The following is a 23,041-nucleotide window of genomic DNA, read 5'->3' as shown; positions in this document are numbered from 1 at the left end:
AAAGCAGGAGGGGTCAGACAAGGGGAAGCAGGAGGGGTCAGACAAGGGAAAGTAGGAGGGGTCAGACAAGGGAAAGCAGGAGGGGTCAGACAAGGGGAAGCAGGAGGGGTCAGACAAGGGGAAGCAGGAGGGGTCAGACAAGGGGAAGCAGGAGGGGTCAGACAAGGGAAAGCAGGAGGGGTCAGACAAGGGAAAGCAGGAGGGGTCAGACAAGGGGAAGCAGGAGGGGTCAGACAAGGGAAAGCAGGAGGGGTCAGACAAGGGAAAGCAGGAGGGGTCAGACAAGGGAAAGCAGGAGGGGTCAGACAAGGGAAAGCAGCAGGGGTCAGACAAGGGAAAATCAGGAGGGGTCAGACAAGGGAAAGCAGGAGGGGTCAGACAAGGGGAAGCAGGAGGGGTCAGACAAGGGGAAGCAGGAGGGGTCAGGCAAGGCGAAGCAGGAGGGGTCAGACAAGGGAAAGAAGGAGGGGTCAGACAAGGGAAAGCAGGAGGGGTCAGACAAGGGGAAGCAGGAGGGGTCAGACAAGGGGAAGCAGGAGGGGTCAGACAAGGGAAAGCAGGAGGAGTCAGACAAGGGAAAGCAGGAGGGGTCAGACAAGGGGAAGCAGGAGGGGTCAGACAAGGGGAAGCAGGAGGGGTCAGACAAGGGGAAGCAGGAGGGGTCAGACGAGGGGAAGCAGGATGGGTCAGACAAGGGGAAGCAGGAGGGTCAGACAATGAAGCCTCGGTCTGGGGGAGGAACTTCTGGCCAGAGGAGTAAGTCCCCAAGAAAACTCTCAAAAGTCAAAAAATATTCATTGAATTTGGTCAGAGCTCAACTCCTAAATCTAAGAGATGCGTTAGATAGGTCATTCTCAGCACTCAACACTAGATATGTAGAATAGCCATAAAAAGATGGTCCAAGTGCCCCACCACATGCCCCACCACGTGCCCCATGACATGCCCCACCACATGCCTCACCTCGTGCCCCACCACATGCCTCACCATGTGTCCCACTGTGTGCCCCACCATGTGCCCCACCACGTACCCCACCGCGTGCCCCACCGCATGCCCCACCACATGCCCCACCGCGTGCCCCACCACATGCCCCAATCCCACGCGCTTCACAGTACAGATCTACGATGTCTCAACAACCTTCTGCCACCACAAGAGAACCCCGATGCATACCCAATCGTTCCCAATGCGCCCAAAACCATCCGGATAGGAAGGAAATTTACACTAATACATGCGCCTGAAGACTTTCCTTCCAACATTGGCCAGACATTGGCCAGACATTGGCCAGACGTGTGCAGATAAACACTAGACACCAACGACTCACCGTCCTCATGGGAAGTGACACAAAGCACAGGAGCAGTTCCATCCCATAATGAGGTTGTGTAGATGGGGTGGCGGCAGGGGTAATAACTGCCCCTGATTCTTATAGATCGGCTGTCACTGACTATTAACCCCCTGAATGCCATTATGGTCATGAGATAATAGAAATAAAGGGTTCTATATGAGTGTCAAGCCCGGATCTTATTGGAAGGTGTTTGGGGGGCCCCGGGTTGCAGCGGCAATGAGCCTGGACGTTGCCTACACTTCTGCTGCCCCGCGGTCAGGGTCAGGCTCTATCATTAGTTTCTATAAATATTCTTTTGTTGACCTCGAGGTTTTCTTCAAACATGTAAGTCATTACTGTAAGATAATAAAACTATCTCTAGACGACCACAATAAAGACCGAGCGAGAGCAGAGCGCTGACCACTGTGGTCTCTAGCAGACACAGGCCCCTCCCGCTCACCGAGAGCCAAGCTGTGACCACTGAGGTCTCCACCAGACACTGGCCCCTCCTGCTCAGCGAGAGGTGACCACTGAGGTCTCCAGCAGACACCGGCCCTCCCGCTCAGCGAGAGGTGACCACTGAGGTCTCCCCCAGACACCGGCCCCTCCCGCTCAGAGAGAGGTGACCACTGAGGTCTCCACCAGACACCGGCCCTCCCACTCAGTGAGAGGTGACCACTGAGGTCTCCACCAGACACAGGCACCTCCCGCTCAGCGAGAGCCAAGCGGTGACCACTGAGGTCTCCCCCAAACACCGGACAAAGCCCCAGCGAGAGCCGAGCGCTGACGACTGAGGTCTCCACCAGACACCGGCCCCTTCCGCTCAGCGAGAGGTGACCACTGAGGTCTCCACCAGACACCGGCCCTCCCGCTCAGCGAGAGGTGACCACTGAGGTCTCCCCCAGACACCGGCCCCTCCCGCTCAGCGAGAGCCGAGCGCTGACCACTGAGGTCTCCACCAGACACCGGCCAAAGGCCGAGCGAGAGCCGAGCGGTGACAAATGAGGTCTCCACCAGACACCGGCCAAAGGCCGAGCGAGAGCCGAGCGCTGACCAATGAGGTCTCCACCAGACACCGGCCAAAGGCCGAGCGAGAGCCGAGCGGTGACCAATGAGGTCTCCACCAGACACCGGCCAAAGGCCGAGCGAGAGCCGAGCGGTGACCACTGAGGTCTCCCCCAGACACCGGCCCCTCCCGCTCAGCGAGAGCCGAGCGGTGACCAATGAGGTCTCCACCAGACACCGGCCAAAGGCCGAGCGAGAGCCGAGCGCTGACCAATGAGGTCTCCACCAGACACCGGCCAAAGGCCGAGCGAGAGCCGAGCGGTGACCAATGAGGTCTCCACCAGACACCGGCCAAAGGCCGAGCGAGAGCCGAGCGGTGACCACTGAGGTCTCCCCCAGACACCGGCCCCTCCCGCTCAGCGAGAGCCGAGCGCTGACCACTGAGGTCTCCCCCAGACACCGGTCAAAGGCCGAGCGAGAGCTGAGCAGTGACCACTGAGGTCTCCCCCAGACACCGGCCAAAGGCCGAGCGAGAGCCGAGCGGTGACCACTGAGGTCTCCCCCAGACACCGGCCAAAAGGCTCAGCGAGAGCCGAGCGGTGAGCACTGAGGTCTCCACCAGACACCGGCCAAAGGCCGAGCGAGAGCCGAGCGCTGACCACTGAGGTCTCCCCCAGACACTGACCAAAGGCCGAGCGAGAACCGAGCGGTGACCACTGAGGTCTGCACCAGACACTGGCCAAAGGCCAAGCGAGAGCTGAGTGCTGACCCCCGAGGTCTCCCCCAGACACTGGCCAAAGGCCCAGCGAGAGCCGAGTGGTGACCACTGAGGTCTCCACCAGACACCGGCCCCTTCCGCTCAGCGAGAGCCGAGCGGTGAACACTGAGGTCTCCACCAGATGCCAGCCCCTCCCACTCAGCGAGAGGCGAGCGGTAACCACTGAGGTCTCCACCAGACACTGGCCAAAGGCCCAGCGAGAGCCGAGCGGTGACCACTGAGGTCTCCCCCAGACACTGGCCCCTCCCGCTTAGCGAGAGCCGAGCGCTGACCACTGAGGTCTCCACCAGACACCGGCCAAAGGCCGAGCGAGAGCCGAGTGCTGACCATTGAGGTCTCCACCAGACACCGGCCAAAGGCCGAGCGAGAGCCGAGCGCTGACTACTGAGGTCTCCACCAGACACCGGCCAAAGGCTCAGCGAGAGCCGAGCGGTGACCACTGAAGTCTCCACTGGACAACAGGCAAAGGCCGAGCGAGAGCCGAGCGCTGACCCCCGAGGTCTCCCCCAGACACCGGCCCCTCCTGCTCAACGAGAGCCGAGTGCTGACCACTGAGGTCTCCCCCAGACACCGACCAAAGGCCAAGCGAGAACCGAGCGGTGACCACTGAGGTCTCCACCAGACACCGGCCCCTCCCGCTCAGCGAGAGCCGAGCGGTGACCACTGAGGTCTCCACCAGACACCGGGCAAAGGCCGAGCGAGAGCCGAGCGCTGACCACTAAGGTCTCCCCCAGACACTGGCCCCTCCCGCTCAGCAAGAGCCGAGCGCTGACCACTGAGGTCTCCCCCAGACACCAGCCAAAGGCCGAGCGAGAGGCGGGCGGTGACCACGGAGGTCTCCACCAGACACCGGCCAAAGGCCGAGCGAGAGCCGAGCGGTGACCACTGAGGTCTCCCACTGACACCTGCCCCTCCCGCTCAGCGAGAGCCGAGCGCTGACCACTGAGGTCTCCATCAGACACCGGCCCCTTCCGCTCAGCGAGAGGAGAGCGGTGACCACTGAGGTCTCCCCCAGACACCGGCCCCTTCCGCTCAGTGAGAGCCGAGCGCTGACCACTGAGGTCTCCACTAGACACCGGCCAAAGGCCGAGCGCTAACCACTGAGGTCTCCACCAGACAACGGCCAAAGGCCGAGCGAGTGCCGAGCGGTGACCACTGAGGTCTCCACCAGACACCGGCCAAAAGGCCGAGTGAGAGCCGAGCAGTGACCACTGAGGTCTCCACCAGACACCGGCCAAAGGCTCAGTGAGAGCTGAGCGGTGACCACTGAGGTCTCCCCCAGACACCGGCCAAAGGCTAAGCAAGAGCCGAGCGGTGGCCACTGGAGGTCTCCACCGGACAACAGGCAAAGGCCGAACGAGAGCCGAGCGCTGACCCCCGAGGTCTCCCCCAGACACCGGCCCCTCCCGCTCAACAAGAGCCGAGCGGTGACCACTGAGGTCTCCACCAGACACCGGCCAAAGGCCCAGCGAGAGCCGAGCGGTGACCACTGAGGTCTCCACCAGACACCGGCCAAAGGCCGAGTGAGAGCCGAGCAGTGACCACTGAGGTCTCCCCAGACACCGGTCAAAGGCCAAGCGAGAGCCGAGCAGTGACCACTGAGGTCTCCACCAGACACCGGCCAAAGGCCGAGCGCTGACCACTGAGGTCTCCCCCAGACACCGGCCAAAAGGCTCAGCGAGAGCCGAGCAGTGACCACTGAGGTCTCCCACTGACACCTGCCCCTCTCGCTCAGCGAGAGCCGAGCGCTGACCACTGAGGTCTCCATCAGACACCGGCCCCTTCCGCTCAGCGAGAGGAGAGCGGTGACCACTGAGGTCTCCCCCAGACACCGGCCCCTTCCGCTCAGCGAGAGCCGAGCACTGACCACTGAGGTCTCCACTAGACACCGGCCAAAGGCCGAGCGCTAACCACTGAGGTCTCCACCAGACAACGGCCAAAGGCCGAGCGAGTGCCGAGCGGTGACCACTCAGGTCTCCACCAGACACCGGCCAAAAGGCCGAGTGAGAGCCGAGCAGTGACCACTGAGGTCTCCACCAGACACCGGCCAAAGGCTCAGTGAGAGCTGAGCGGTGACCACTGAGGTCTCCCCCAGTCACCGGCCAAAGGCCAAGCGAGAGCCGAGCAGTGACCACTGAGGTCTCCACCAGACACCGGCCAAAGGCCGAGCGAGAGCCGAGCGCTGACCACTGAGGTCTCCCCCAGACACCGGCCAAAAGGCTCAGCGAGAGCCGAGCAGTGACCACTGAGGTCTCCCACTGACACCTGTCCCTCCCGCTCAGCGAGAGCCGAGCGCTGACCACTGAGGTCTCCATCAGACACCGGCCCCTTCCGCTCAGCGAGAGGAGAGCGGTGACCACTGAGGTCTCCCCCAGACACCGGCCCCTTCCGCTCAGCGAGAGCCGAGCACTGACCACTGAGGTCTCCACTAGACACCGGCCAAAGGCCGAGCGCTAACCACTGAGGTCTCCACCAGACAACGGCCAAAGGCCGAGCGAGTGCCGAGCGGTGACCACTCAGGTCTCCACCAGACACCGGCCAAAAGGCCGAGTGAGAGCCGAGCAGTGACCACTGAGGTCTCCACCAGACACCGGCCAAAGGCTCAGTGAGAGCTGAGCGGTGACCACTGAGGTCTCCCCCAGTCACCGGCCAAAGGCTAAGCAAGAGCCGAGCGGTGGCCACTGGAGGTCTCCACCGGACAACAGGCAAAGGCCGAACGAGAGCCGAGCGCTGACCCCCGAGGTCTCCCCCAGACACCGGCCCCTCCCGCTCAACAAGAGCCGAGCGGTGACCACTGAGGTCTCCACCAGACACCGGCCAAAGGCCCAGCGAGAGCCGAGCGGTGACCACTGAGGTCTCCACCAGACACCGGCCAAAGGCCGAGTGAGAGCCGAGCAGTGACCACTGAGGTCTCCACCAGACACCGGTCAAAGGCCAAGCGAGAGCCGAGCAGTGACCACTGAGGTCTCCACCAGACACCGGCCAAAGGCCGAGCGAGAGCCGAGCGCTGACCACTGAGGTCTCCCCCAGACACCGGCCAAAAGGCTCAGCGAGAGCCGAGCGGTGACCACTGAGGTCTCCACCAGACACTGGCCAAAGACCAAGCGAGAGCCGCGCGGTGACCACTGAGGTCTCCACCAGACACCGGCCAAAGGCCCAGCGAGAGCCGAGCGCTGACCACTGAGGTCTCCCCCAGACACCGGCCAAAGGCCGAGCGAGAACCGGGCGGTGACCACTGAGGTCTCCACCAGACACCGGCCCCTCCCACTCAGCGAGAGCCGAGCGGTGACCACTGAGGTCTCCACCAGACATCGGCCAAAAGGCCCAGCGGGAGCCGAGCGGTGACCACTGAGGTCTGCACCAGACAACAGGCAAAGGCCAAGCGAGAGCCGAGTGCTGACCCCCGAGGTCTCCCCCAGACACTGGCCAAAGGCCCAGTGAGAGCCGAGCGGTGACCACTGAGGTCTCCACCAGACGTCGGCCAAAGGCCCAGCGGGAGCCAAGCGGTGACCACTGAGGTCTGCACCAGACAACAGGCAAAGGCCAAGCAAGAGCCGAGTGCTGACCCCCGAGGTCTCCCCCAGACACTTGCCAAAGGCCCAGCGAGAGCCGAGCGGTGACCACTGAGGTCTCCACCAGACACCGGGCAAAGGCCGAGCGAGAGCCGAGCGGTGACCACTGAGGTCTCCCCCAGACACCGGCCCCTCCCGCTCAGCGAGAGTCGAGCGCTGACCACTGAGGTCTCCCCCAGACACCGGCCAAAGGCCAATCGAGAGCCGAGCACTGACCACTGAGGTCTCCACCAGACACCGGCCACAGGCCCAGCGAGAGCCGAGCGGTGACCACTGAGGTCTCCACCAGACACCAGCCACAGGACAACCGAGAGCCGAGCGGTGACCAGTGAGGTCTCCACCGGACAACAGGCAAAGGCCGAGCGAGAGCCGAGCGGTGACCACTGAGGTCTGCACCAGACAACAGGCAAAGGCCAAGCGAGAGCCGAGCGGTGACCACTGAGGTCTCCACCGGACAACAGGCAAAGGCCGAGCGAGAGCCGAGCGGTGACCACTGAGGTCTCCACCAGACACCGGCCACAGGCCCAGCGAGAGCTGAGCGGTGACCACTGAGGTCTCCACCAGACACCGGCCACAGGCCCAGCGAGAGCTGAGCGGTGACCACTGAGGTCTCCACCAGACACCGGCCACAGGCCCAGCGAGAGCTGAGCGCTGACCACTGAGGTCTCCCCCAGACACCGGCCCCTCCCACTCAGCGAGAACCGAGCGGTGACCACTGAGGTCTACCCCAGACACCGGCCCCTCCCACTCAGCGAGAGCCGAGCGGTGACCACTGAGGTCTCCACCAGACACTGGCCCCTCCCGCTCAGCCGACCTTTGCTTAGTTATTCAATGAAAAATACATTTAAAAAAAACACAACTTCAATAAACATTTTTCCATCACAAATTGAGAAACAAACAAAAGCTCAAACCTTGAAGAAAGAAGATCCAGAGCACCAGGAGACAGTGGCGATCCATGGCACGGATACTACGGGGGAAATTGGTTTCATGAAAAAAAATCAGTTTCTTCATGTCAAAAGAACAATTGTATATAAAAAAATGTATTAAAAAAACTACCTGCACTATGTGTATGTATACGAGCCTGTACTATGTATATGTACTATGTGTATGTATATGAGCCCGTACTATGTATATGTACTATGTGTATGTATATGAGCCCGTACTATGTATATGTACTATGTGTATGTATATGAGCCTGTACTATGTATATGTACTATGTGTATGTATATGAGCCCGTACTATGTATATGTACTATGTGTATGTATATGAGCCCGTACTATGTGTATGTACTATGTGTATGTATATGAGCCCGTACTATGTATATGTACTATGTGTATGTATATGAGCCTGTACTATGTATATGTACTATGTGTATGTATATGAGCCTGTACTATGTATATGTACTATGTGTATGTATATGAGCCTGTACTATGTGTATGTACTATGTGTATGTATATGAGCCCGTACTATGTATATGTACTATGTGTATGTATATGAGCCTGTACTATGTATATGTACTATGTGTATGTATATGAGCCCGTACTATGTATATGTACTATGTGTATGTATATGAGACTGTACTATGTGTATGTACTATGTGTATGTATATGAGCCTGTACTATGTGTATGTACTATGTGTATGTATATGAGCCTGTACTATGTATATGTACTATGTGTATGTATATGAGCCCGTACTATGTGTATGTACTATGTGTATGTATATGAGCCTGTACTATGTATATGTACTATGTGTATGTATATGAGCCTGTACTATGTATATGTACTATGTGTATGTATATGAGCCTGTACTATGTATATGTATTATGTGTATGTATATGAGCCTGTACAATGTATATGTACTATGTGTATGTATATGAGACTGTACTATGTGTATGTACTATGTGTATGTATATGAGCCTGTACTATGTATATGTACTATGTGTATGTATATGAGACTGTACTATGTGTATGTACCACTACTATGTACAGTATATGTATGTGTATGTACCTGTTATATGTATATGTACCTGTACTATGGGTATATGTATATGTACCAGTTATATGTATATGTATATGTGTATGTATATGTGTATGTATATGTACCTGCACTATGTGTATGTACCTGTACTATGTGTATATGTACCAGTTATATGTATGTGTATGTATATGTATATGTGTATGTATATGTACCTGCACTATGTGTATGTATATGTACCAGTTATATGTATATGTATATGTGTATGTATATGTACCTGCACTATGTGTATATGTATATGTACCAGTTATATGTATATGTACCAGTTATATGTATATGTATATGTGTATGTATATGTGTATGTATATGTACCTGCACTATGTGTATGTACCTGTACTATGTGTATATGTACCAGTTATATGTATGTGTATGTATATGTACCTGCACTATGTGTATATGTATATGTACCAGTTATATGTATATGTACCAGTTATATGTATGTGTATGTATATGTATATGTGTATGTATATGTACCTGCACTATGTGTATATGTATATGTACCAGTTATATGTATATGTACCAGTTATATGTATATGTACCAGTTATATGTATATGTGTATGTATATGTGTATGTGTATGTATATGTACCTGCACTATGTGTATGTATAAGTATATGTACCTGTACTATGTACAGGCGGTCCCCTACTTAAGAACACCCGACTTGAGATGACCCCTAGTTATAAACGGACCTCTGGATATTGTTAAATTACTATAAGTTATCCTTATGTGTATGTATATGTATATGTACCACAAAAGAAGGGTGTGGGTCCTGCACAGCCAATATGCACTGGTTGTTTTATAGACACAAAAATACCAGCAATTGTATACAAGAAGAAAGCGTGTCAAGACAACCAAACTATAAACAAAATATCAAACTTTATTTACACATATGCGATTTTGACAAACACTGACCAATTTAAAAACACTTAAAACGTGTAACAAGTACACAAAACAGGACTCAATGGGATGAAAAGTATCCAAGTCATCCCAAGAAAACCACCCTGGCTACAACAAATCTTATCTGGTGTTGATGAATGTACAATAAGAGCTCCCAAAGGGAATCAGCTATATTTTTAAATTGGTCAGTGTTTGTCAAAATCGCATATGTGTAAATAAAGTTTGATATTTTGTTTATAGTTTGGTTGTCTTGACACGCTTTCTTCTTGTATACAATTGCTATGTATATGTACCAGTTATATGTATATGTACCAGTTATATGCATATGTGTGGTGTTCTATGTGTATGTATATGTGTATGTATATGTACCAGTTATATGTATATGTACCAGTTATATGTATATGTGTATGTATATGTACCAGTTATATGTATATGTACCAGTTATATGTATATGTGCCAGTTATATGTATATCTATCAGTTATATGTGTATGTATATGTACCAGTTATATGTATATGTATATGTGTGGTGTACTATGTGTATGTATATGTACCAGTTATATGTATATGTACCAGTTATATGTATATGTGTGGTGTACTATGTGTATGTATATGTACCAGTTATATGTATATGTACCAGTTATATGAATATGTACCAGTTATATGTATATGTGTGGTGTACTATGTGTATGTATATGTACCAGTTATATGTATATGTACCAATTATATGTATATGTACCAGTTAAATGTATATGTGTGGTGTACTATGTGTATGTATATGTACCAGTTATATGTATATGTGTATGTATATGTACCAGATATATGTATATGTACCAGTTATATGTATATGTACCAGTTATATGTATATGTATATGTGTGGTGTACTATGTGTATGTGTATGTATATGTACCAGTTATATGTATATGTACCAGTTATATGTATATGTATATGTGTGGTGTACTATGTGTATGTGTATGTATATGTACCAGTTATATGTATATGTACCAGTTATATGTATATGTACCAGTTATATGTATATGTGTGGTGTACTATGTGTATGTATATGTACCAGTTATATGTATATGTGTATGTATATGTATCAGTTATATGTATATGTGTATGTATATGTACCAGTTATATGTATATGTGTGGTGTACTATGTGTATGTGTATGTATATGTACCAGTTATATGTATATGTACCAGTTATATGTATATGTGTGGTGTACTATGTGTATGTGTATGTATATGTACCAGTTATATGTATATGTACCAGTTATATGTATATGTGTGGTGTACTATGTGTATGTGTATGTACCAGTTATATGTATATGTGTGGTGTACTATGTGTATGTATATGTACCAGTTATATGTATATGTACCAGTTATATGTATATGTGTGGTGTACTATGTGTATGTGTATGTACCAGTTATATGTATATGTGTGGTGTACTATGTGTATGTATATGTACCAGTTATATGTATATGTACCAGTTATATGTATATGTATATGTATATGTACCAGTGATATGTATATGTACCAGTGATATGTATATGTACCAGTTATATGTATATGTATATGTGTGGTGTACTATGTGTATGTGTATGTATATGTACCAGTTATATGTACATGTACCAGTTATATGTATATGTATATGTACCAGTTATATGTATATGTGTATGTATATGTACCAGTTATATGTATATGTGTATGTATATGTACCAGTTATATGTATATGTGTATGTATATGTACCAGTTATATGTATATGTGTGGTGTACTATGTGTATGTATATGTACCAGTTATATGTATATGTACCAGTTATATGTATATGTACCAGTTATATGTACCTGTTATATGTGTATGTACCAGTTATATGTATATGTATATGTGTGGTGTACTATGTGTATGTATATGTACCAGTTATATGTATATGTACCAGTTATATGTATATGTACCAGTTATATGTATATGTGTATGTATATGTACCAGTTATATGTATATGTGTATGTATATGTACCAGTTGTATGTATATGTACCAGTGATATGTATATGTGTATGTATATGTATCAGTTATATGTATATGTACCAGTTATATGTATATGTGTATGTATATGTACCAGTTATATGTATATGTGTGGTGTACTATGTGTATGTGTATGTATATGTACCAGTGATATGTTTATGTATCAGTTATATGTATATTTACCAGTGATATGTATATGTGTGGTGTACTATGTGTTTGTGTATGTATATGTACCAGTGATATGTATATGTGTATGTATATGTATCAGTTATATGTATATGTACCAGTTATATGTATATGTGTATGTATATGTACCAGTTATATGTATATGTGTATGTATATGTACCAGTTATATGTATATGTACCAGTTATATGTATATGTGCCAGTTATATGTATATCTATCAGTTATATGTATATGTGTATGTATATGTACCAGTTATATGTATATGTATATGTGTGGTGTACTATGTGTATGTATATGTACCAGTTATATGTATATGTACCAGTTATATGTATATGTACCAGTTATATGTATATGTATATGTGTGGTGTACAATGTGTATGTATATGTACCAGTTATATGTATATGTACCAGTTATATGTATATGTGTGGTGTACTATGTGTATGTATATGTACCAGTTATATGTATATGTGTATGTATATGTACCAGTTATATGTATATGTACCAGTTATATGTATATGTATATGTGTGGTGTACTATGTGTATGTGTATGTATATGTACCAGTTATATGTATATGTACCAGTTATATGTATATGTATATGTGTGGTGTACTATGTGTATGTGTATGTATATGTACCAGTTATATGTATATGTACCAGTTATATGTATATGTACCAGTTATATGTATATGTGTGGTGTACTATGTGTATGTATATGTACCAGTTATATGTATATGTGTATGTATATGTATCAGTTATATGTATATGTGTATGTATATGTACCAGTTATATGTATATGTGTGGTGTACTATGTGTATGTGTATGTATATGTACCAGTTATATGTATATGTACCAGTTATATGTATATGTGTGGTGTACTATGTGTATGTGTATGTATATGTACCAGTTATATGTATATGTACCAGTTATATGTATATGTGTGGTGTACTATGTGTATGTGTATGTACCAGTTATATGTATATGTGTGGTGTACTATGTGTATGTATATGTACCAGTTATATGTATATGTACCAGTTATATGTATATGTATATGTACCAGTGATATGTATATGTACCAGTGATATGTATATGTACCAGTTATATGTATATGTATATGTGTGGTGTACTATGTGTATGTGTATGTATATGTACCAGTTATATGTATATGTACCAGTTATATGTATATGTATATGTACCAGTTATATGTATATGTGTATGTATATGTACCAGTTATATGTATATGTGTATGTATATGTACCAGTTATATGTATATGTGTGGTGTACTATGTGTATGTATATGTACCAGTTATATGTATATGTACCAGTTATATGTATATGTATATGTACCAGTTATATGTATATGTGTATGTATATGTACCAGTTATATGTATATGTGTATGTATATGTACCAGTTGTATGTATATGTACCAGTGATATGTATATGTGTATGTATATGTATCAGTTATATGTATATGTACCAGTTATATGTATATGTGTATGTATATGTACCAGTTATATGTATATGTGTGGTGTACTATGTGTATGTGTATGTATATGTACCAGTGATATGTTTATGTATCAGTTATATGTATATTTACCAGTGATATGTATATGTGTGGTGTACTATGTGTTTGTGTATGTATATGTTCCAGTTATATGTATATGTGTATGTATATGTACCAGTTATATGTATATGTGTATGTATATGTACCAGTTATATGCATGTGTACCAGTTATATGTATATGTGTATGTATATGTACCAGTTATATGCATGTGTACCAGTTATATGTATATGTGTATGTGTATGTACCAGTTATATGTATATGTGTGGTGTACTATGTGTATGTGTATGTATATGTACCAGTTATATGTATATGTATATGTGTGGTGTACTATGTGTATGTGTATGTATATGTACCAGTTATATGTATATGTATATGTGTGGTGTACTATGTGTATGTGTATGTATATGTACCAGTTATATGAATATGTATCAGTTATATGTTTATGTGTGGTGTACTATGTGTATGTGTATGTATATGTACCAGTGATATGTATATGTATATGTGTGGTGTACTATGTGTATGTGTATGTATATGTACCAGTGATATGTATATGTACCAGTGATATGTATATGTACCAGTTATATGTATATGTACCTGTACTATGTATATGTACCAGTGATATGTATACGTATATGTACCAGTTATATGTATATGTATATGTACCAGTTATATGTATATGTACCAGTTATATGTATATGTATATGTGTGGTGTAGTATGTGTATGTGTATGTATATGTACCAGTTATATGTATATGTACCAGTTATATGTATATGTATATGTGTGGTGTACTATGTGTATGTGTATGTATATGTACCAGTTATATGTATATGTACCAGTTATATGTATATGTATATGTGTGGTGTACTATGTGTATGTGTATGTATATGTACCAGTTATATGTATATGTACCAGTTATATGAATATGTATCAGTTATATGTATATGTGTGGTGTACTATGTGTATGTATATGTATCAGTTATATGTATATGTGTATGTATATGTACCAGTTATATGTATATGTACCAGTTATATGTATATGTACCAGTTATATGTATATGTATATGTACCTGTACTATGTATATGTACCTGTACTATGTATATGTATATGTACCAGTGATATGTATACGTATATGTACCAGTTATATGTATATGTACCAGTTATATGTAAATGTATATGTACCAGTGATATGTATATGTACCAGTTATATGTATATGTACCAGTGATATGTATATGTACCAGTTATATGTATATGTACCAGTGATATGTATATGTACCAGTTATATGTATATGTACCTGTACCAGTTATATGTATATGTACCTGTACCAGTTATATGTATATGTACCAGTTATATGTATATGTACCAGTGATATGTATATGTACCAGTTATATGTATATGTACCAGTTATATGTAAATGTATATGTACCAGTGATATGTATATGTACCAGTGATATGTATATGTACCAGTTATATGTGTATGTATATGTACCAGTGATATGTATATGTACCAGTTATATGTATATGTACCAGTTATATGTATATGTGTGGTGTACTATGTGTATGTATATGTACCAGTTATATGTATATGTACCAGTTATATGTATATGTACCAGTTATATTTATATGTATATGTACCAGTTATATGTATATGTACCAGTGATATGTATATGTACCAGTGATATGTATATGTACTAGTTATATGTATATGTACCTGTACCAGTTATATGTATATGTACCAGTTATATGTATATGTACCAGAGATATGTATATGTACCAGTGATATGTATATGTACCAGTTATATGTATATGTACTAGTTATATGTATATGTACCTGTACCAGTTATATGTATATGTACCAGAGATATGTATATGTACCAGATATATGTATATGTACCAGTGATATGTATATGTACCAGTTATATGTATATGTACCAGTTATATTTATATGTATATGTACCAGTTATATGTATATGTACTAGTTATATGTATATGTACTAGTTATATGTATATGTACCTGTACCAGTGATATGTATATGTACCAGTTATATGTATATGTACCAGTGATATGTATATGTACCAGTGATATGTATATGTACCAGTTATATTTATATGTACCAGTGATATGTATATGTACCAGTTATATTTATATGTACCAGTGATATGTATATGTACCAGTGATATGTATATGTACCAGTTATATTTATATGTACCAGTGATATGTGTATGTACCAGTGATATGTGTATGTACCAGTGATATGTATATGTACCAGTGATATGTATATGTGTGGTGTACTATGTGTATGTGTATGTATATGTACCAGTGATATGTATGTGTATATGTACCAGTTATATGTATATGTACCAGTGATATGTATATGTGTGGTGTACTATGTGTATGTACATGTACCAGTTATATGTAAATGTATATGTACCAGTGATATGTATATGTACCAGTGATATGTATGTGTATATGTACCAGTTATATGTATATGTGTGGCAGCGGCTTCTCGGCAGGCCCTTCCTTTCGCTCTGCTCTCTGCACGGTGAAGATTTATGTCGCCTTAAACATTAAACTACGGAATACAAGTTCATCTCCCGGGGGCACCAGGTCTTATTTTTGGGGAAACAGGGTCATTTACTAATTTACTTCCTTTTACTGTAAATGACTCCGAGCATTTGTATAAATATATAAACATCTTTAGAATTTAATTCTTTACATTTTTGTTTTACTTTTACATGTTTTATACTTTATTTTACATTCTAGAAAATGTTTTCATATTTTGTTACAATTCCTGTAATTTTTTTTCTTTCATCAATTCCATCTTTACTACTAGAACAGTAGACGGTAAACCCGCGAAATAGAGGATGACCCCCATCATTCTGTTACTAGAGGATATAATGCGTGTATAATGGAAGGAAAGCGAAGCCGCTCTACAAATGTAAGAACTGTATCTCAGTGACCCGTCCTCCCCACTGCTTCTGATGAACCCAATTACAGTGCAATGTGGTTCCGTCCAGTAACCCCGGAGGAGTCCATGTGTTATGGGTGGAAATTATTATCTTTCATGATTGTATTGTTACTATATGCGGATATCTCAGTATATTATATACAGACGGATGATCCCGATCACTTACCTGTTCCCAGGGTCTTCGCTAGTAGCTGGAGGTACGTGGGGCGTCCGCGCGGCTCCTGGGGGGCTCCTCTCCTCGTACAATCATTACTTTGTGTCTTCACATCTCCGCGTCACCACATCCTTCCTAGAGGTGTAAAAGTCTTCACCCGCGGCCATTCTGAGTCTTTGTAATTTCTTATCTTTGTTTTAACCTTCTAATTGTATTAAAACTTAATTTAAAAAAAAATTCATTTGAAGTTTTCACATTTTTTTAGGACGATTATTTATTGTGTTTTAGATTTTTTTGTCATGAAAATGTTTTTTTACTTTTTATAAATTCCTTTTGTTATTTTCTTTCCTCTGTAGTTTTCTATCTGATTGATATTTGATCGGTTTTGGATGTTTCTGACATCTTTTGCACTTGGTTTCTTTCAATAATATATTTTTCCAATTATAATTAGTCATGAGGCGCAACTTACCAGGAAAGATGGAAACATTTCATCCATTATTTGTGGTACAAACTTTAAGTGCAATAAAACTGCCAAACTATAGAAAAACAATACAAAAAAAGTATTGACCCCACATCTCAACTGGTGGATTCATCAGAACTCTGTTCACAATGATAAATCTTCAGCAGAATAGTGAGTGCAGCTCTGGGGTATAATAGTTTGTGCAGCTCTGGGGTATAATAGCTTGTGCAGCTCTGGGGTATAATAGTTTGTGCAGCTCTGGGGTATAATAGCTTGTGCAGCTCTGGGGTATAATAGTGAGTGCAGCTCTGGGGTATAATAGTGAGTGCAGCTCTGGGGTATAATAGTTTGTGCAGCTCTGGGGTATAATAGTTTGTGCAGCTCTGGGGTATAATAGTTTGTGCAGCTCTGGGGTATAATAGTTTGTGCAGCTCTGGGGTATAATAGTTTGTGCAGCTCTGGGGTATAATAGTGAGTGCAGCTCTGGGGTATAATAGTGAGTGCAGCTCTGGGGTATAATAGTTTGTGCAGCTCTGGGGTATAATAGTTTGTGCAGCTCTGGGGTATAATAGTTTGTGCAGCTCTGGGGTATAATAGTTTGTGCAGCTCTGGGGTATAATAGTTTGTGCAGCTCTGGGGTATAATAGTTTGTGCAGCTCTGGGGTATAATAGTTTGTGCAGCTCTGGGGTATAATAGTTTGTGCAGCTCTGGGGTATAATAGCTTGTGCAGCTCTGGGGTATAATAGCTCGTGCATTCTCATTCTGCTGTGTGCTGCTGACGGGTGTGGTTGTTGCTGCTGAGCTCCTGCACCACCTGGAGCAATCTCCATCCACCCAGGCCTGCTCTCTCCTCCCCAGGGAGGGAGTGGGTTCTGTGGGATGAATCCTGCAGGAAAATCCCAGGCTTCTGCCTCCCGGACCAGGCCGGCGGGGGGCAGGAGAAGCCAGTTACCGGCCAAAGCAGAAGGGGTGAGAAGATCTGCCCGGAGCGATGTGACCTCGGCTGCCACCCCCAAGACCCAGGGAAGCCACAAGGTCTTCGGTTCACAGAAGATCAAGGCAAGTAACATCAGCCTGAGTGCTCCTCCTGGAAAGCTGAGTGACTGTGCGGGAAAGCTGGGTGGTTCGGCTCTGGGGATAGCGTTTTGCCGCAGCGTCTTCTGGAGGCTCTCAGGAGAGGGGAAAAGTCAATCACTGTAGAGGGGAGAGATGTTGATCTGTCCTTCTGGACAGACAGGCATGGCCTGGCAGCCTTCCAAGAGAAAAGGGGGGGAGAGACTGTATGGTCTTTACCCACAACCGGGCCCGGAGCTGCCCGTAGGAATGTGGTTCGTCTTCGCTGGAGGGGCAGTGACGCATGCCCACCCAGGTCAAGGGTGGTGGAGCTCCTCCTGAAGATGAACTTCAGGGCTAGTGACATCTTTGCCCTGATACATCCTTATGGTACTCCGGAGTTTGATGTCAGCTTTGTCCGGCCGGAGGGCTTAGAGCTCTTCTGGTCGAATTATGAGCTGGCAAAGAACGAGCCGGCAGTGTCTCGCCAAAACACAGTCAAGAAGGTGACCGTTCTTCCCGTAACGAGTCACTTTCTTGCATGGACATCATGACTTGGCTCAGTCGTTATGGTGAGGTTGTACAGGTACCTCAGAAAAACCGCGATGAATTTGGCATTTGGTCTGGGGCCTGGACCTTCATGATGAAGTTGAAGTGTTCAGGCGGCACAGTCGCCCACATTCCTTCTTCAGCCTTTCTTGGGCGGGACAGAATCCTGATTTTCTACCAGGGGCAGCTGAAGGTCTGTCACACTAGTAAGAAAAAAGCCGTCTAACTCAATCACTCATGATGGCGGCACCCACTCAGTTGACGCTGGCGTCCATTAATGTCGCCAGCATTAAATCAGATGCGGCTAGATTTGCGGCCTTTGATTTTCTCGGCCGCGTTGAAGCCGACATTTTATTTTTGCAGGAGACCAGGCTGCCAGATTTGGCGGCCGTGTTTAAAGCTAAGAGGGAATGGAGACACGGACCTTCCTATTGGTCTCTTGCGGCCGAGCCGTATAGCGGAGTGGCGGTCCTTTTTACCGCACCGGTAGAATGCAGACGAGTTATTGAGTTGGAAATGGGGAGGTGCCTGATCCTGGATGTCCTCATGAAGGGACAAGAACTTCACCTAATTAACATCTATGGTCCCCAGTCCAAGTGGGACAGGAAGTGTCTCTTTATGAGGATCTACCTTTTTACAAGTCGGCAGGTGGTCTTTGGAGGGGACTTCAATGCTGTCACGAGGTCCCAGGATAGGGGAGGTTCCAGAGACAAGATGACTTATGATAGCGTCGCTCTTAATAGCATAGCTAGTGAGGCTCGCCTGGTGGATGTCCACATCCGGCACACCCCAGGCCACGCGGGGTTCACCTATTATAGGGGTAGCTGCAGGTCTAGAATAGACAGGTTTTATTTAAAGGAGGAAGCCATTTCTTCAGCAGTGTCCGTTGTTGAGGTGGAGTTCTCCGACCACTGTCTAATTTTGTTTTCTCTGAATGTTACAGAGACCCCCGGATGGGAAGAGGCTACTGGAAGCTCAATTCGTCTCTCCTGGAAGAAGCGGAGATCAGACAATCCTTTGAGGACTTTCTTCAGAGCCAGGGACCATTGCTGGGCCTTTGTAGCAGTAAGTCAGAGTGGTGGGAGATGCTCAAGAAAAGGGTGGCGAGATTCTTCCGCCAGCTCTCGAGCCTCAGGAGCCTGGACAGGTACCGCCTGTATCAGGGCCTGAGGAGGAAACTCGAGCATCTTGTCTCGACTGGAGGTAGTCGTGAGGACATCTCCAGAGTGAAATCCTTGCTGAAGAGGTGTCAGTACGATAGACACGCATCTTTGGTTTTTGAGAGGGATTACGGGAAATACCACTCGCCCGACCCTTACAGAAACTGCAAGATGTCAGTGAATGGTAAAGTTGTCACGGGACTGGTTGACAGTACGGGATCCCTGAAAAGGTCCAGATCAGGGATTCTGGAGGTCGTCAGATCCTTCTACTCACACCTCTTGGGCAGGAAGGATCTAGATCGGGATGTGATGTCGGCTTTCCTGGCTGAAACTGTCCCTGAGCCAGGAGTAGACCCCTCTCTTGATGTTTTGACCGAAGTGATCAGGGAAGAGGAAGTCAGCCGGGCGATTGAAGGGCTCGCCCTCAAGAAATCGCCAGGTCCGGATGGCTTAACATCTGAGTTTTATAAGACCTTTAAGGACGCCTTGGTTCCCCTCTTGACTGAGGTATTCAATGAGTGTCTTTCTTCGGGCGCTCTGCCGAAGTCAATGAGGAGGTCTGCCCTGATCATCCTGTCAAAGGGTAAGGACCGATCTCGTATTGAGAACTGGCGTCCCATAGCGCTTCTCAATACGGACAGAAAGGTTTTGGCAAAGGTGCTGTTTAATCGGCTGGTGCAGTTTGCGCCCCGGCTCCTTTCGGGGACCCAGCACTGCTCTGTTCCAGGCCGCAGTACATTTAGTGCTGTGCTTTGTGTCCGGGAGGCAGTGGAGCAGGGCAGGGCTGGTAACTGGAAGGGGTACATGCTGTCCTTGGATCAGGCAAAAGCGTTTGATCGGGTTAACCACGAGTACCTCTGGTCTGTCCTTCTGAGGTATGGCCTGCCGGGGGAGTTTGTCAATTGGCTAAAGGTTTTGTACGCAGGGGCAGAGAGTTTCCCGCTTGTGAACGGTTGGATTGGCCGCTCTTTTGAGGTCGGGTCTGGTGTTCGCCAGGGTTGTCCTCTGAGCCCACTACTGTACGTGTTCGCGATTGACCCATTCCTTAGGATCTGTCTGGGGTTAGAGGGTGTGGGGTGAGTTATATTTGTGGGTGTGGCTTGTTTTTGTTGTTTTTGGGTTTGGATGTGATAATTAGTTGGGTGCGGTTGTGGTATTTGCTGTACGTTCAGTTATTCTTATTTCTAGGTGTGAATGGAGCAGCAGGTGAGTTATTGTATATAACGTCTGCTTTATGGTTTACATTGTTATGTTTTATATTTTAAATTTAAAAAAAAAATAGACCAGATCGTATCACGGATTGCCCCAAGTGTGGAGCAGTACTTCCAGATCTGTGGCATGGTGTTTGGGCTTGCCCCAGTATTCAAAGATTTTGGTCGCAAGTGGTAGATTACATTAATGGTCATTGGAACACTAATATTATAGAACACCCTCGAGAGTGTTTATTCCATGATATCGGCAGCCAAGAGGAGGAGAGGGAGGAGGAGGATCAGGAGAGGGAAATAGTAGAAGGAAGTGTTCCAAAACGACTGAGGTTCCCCCATATAGTGCTACTAGTGGCCAAAAGATGCATCTTGTCTCATTGGCTCCAGAGCTCTTCACCCACAGTAACAGAGTTAATTGAACAATTGAAACACCTTTTTAACATAGATAGGATTGATACTTTACGTCATAAAGAAAAGGGAGCGAAGAACTTCTTTTAAAAATGGAAAGTTTTCATAACCAATCACTACAATAGACAGGAAATTGTGGAACTTATGTCTCCCTTCCAATATACCCAATGGTACTGTCAAGAAGACCTAAGGGGTAGATTGGGGGGATTAAAAATCTAGAATAGTGGGAGGGGAGGGGGGGGAGGCTGGAGGGGTGGTGGGAGTATACACACAGGCATTAAGGCAGGGAGGGGGGGGGGACTTTTATTGTTATGGTATATTATGTTATTGTTCCCTATCTGATATTAGGGGATAAGGGATGAGACAAAGCACCTAATAATTCAATTTGTGACATGTGATAGATGTATGTTGGCTCTGCGAAGTCAAGATATTTGGAAAAAGCTCATCCATCTGTTTGTATGTTTTATTATGTTTTATTATATGAAAATAAAAAAAAAATTTCTTCAAAAAAAAAAAAATATATATAGAAACCAGGAAAACATATATTGTATACAAAAAAAACCTCCCCAATTTTTTTTCCCAAAAATTTCAAGAAATTGGAATATAAGGAGGCAGAATAAAAATGGGCCTCAGTCTCTGTGCTGCCTCCTGCTGGTAGAAAGAGGTTAGTACATGGGCTCCGCACCACTGCCCGCAATACCAAGCACAGCCACATGTCACTGGGGGCGCTGTTTCTTTTTCTCATTTTTATTTCAGACAGCAGCCGTGGAAGTTGTAAATATGTGCCACGTATAGCAGGGTTATGGGTGTATTATGGATGTCACTTATACATACGTTCAGCCCCCCTCCCCCAAACCACGCGCCCTATATACAGGGCTCCATATAAGAAGCGGCTCTGCCTCGCTCTGTGCTCATCCACTCTACAAAACCTCTGCAAGTCCGAGGAGCCACGGGGGAAGTGGTCTGTCCCCAATATATTTCTCAGAATTTCCCATGTTGTCACCTAGAAAAATATCATCAAAACTGACAGAAAATGTCCAAACTGAGGCAAAAAACAGTATAAAAAAAAGTGGTAGTAACCAAACAAATCCAAAGTCTTAAGGTACCAAAAATGTATCATCAGGTAAACAATCCTATAACAATGGCCAATCCACTGCCTCAGCCCATGTAATGGCCGGACAGGACTCCAAAAAGACAGAGTCCTGATTACCCCGCCCACACACAGTGATTGACAGTGAGAGTCCTGATTACCCCGCCCACACACAGTGATTGACAGTGAGAGTCCTGATTACTCTGCCCACACACAGTGATTGACAGTGAGAGTCCTGATTACCCCGCCCACACACAGTGATTGACAGTGAGAGTCCTGATTACTCCGCCCACACACAGTGATTGACAGGGAGAGTCCTGATTACTCCGCCCACACACAGTGATTGACAGGGAGAGTCCTGATTACTCCGCCCACACACAGTGATTGACAGGGAGAGTCCTGATTACCCCGCCCACACACAGTGACTGACAGTGAGAGTCCTGATTTCCCCACCCACAGTGACTGATAGTGAGAGTCCTGATAACTCCGCCCACACACAGTGACTGACAGTGAGAGTCCTGATAACTCCGCCCACACACAGTGACTGACAGTGAGAGTCCTGATTATTCCACCCACACACAGTGATTGACAGTGAGAGCATACCTCCCCCTAAGC

General features: G+C 45.9%; 1 protein-coding gene across 2 annotated transcripts in view; it reads right to left on the bottom strand.

Annotated features, from left to right (window-relative positions):
- Positions 1-23,041, bottom strand: part of LOC140110392 (T-cell antigen CD7-like) — a 56,799-nt gene that overhangs the window by 25,325 nt on the left and 8,433 nt on the right. Inside the window, exons 2-3 of one of the 2 annotated variants that reach the window (XM_072132218.1) lie at positions 16,513-16,705; positions 7,585-7,640 (exon numbers count right to left, since the gene is read on the bottom strand). In XM_072132218.1, coding sequence (XP_071988319.1) covers positions 7,585-7,630 — 46 coding nt within the window. In that variant the 5' untranslated portion in view covers positions 7,631-7,640; positions 16,513-16,705. Of the gene's footprint in view, positions 1-7,584; positions 7,641-9,456; positions 9,545-16,512; positions 16,706-23,041 lie in introns of those variants that run through there. The other variant, XM_072132219.1, reaches the window with a different exon arrangement.

The sequence above is a fragment of the Engystomops pustulosus genome, unplaced genomic scaffold, assembly GCF_040894005.1.
Source record: "Engystomops pustulosus unplaced genomic scaffold, aEngPut4.maternal MAT_SCAFFOLD_272, whole genome shotgun sequence".
Classification (NCBI taxonomy): Eukaryota; Metazoa; Chordata; class Amphibia; order Anura; family Leptodactylidae; genus Engystomops; species Engystomops pustulosus.
Note: the sequence above shows the minus strand (reverse complement) of the source record. Positions and strands in the feature narration are given on the sequence as shown.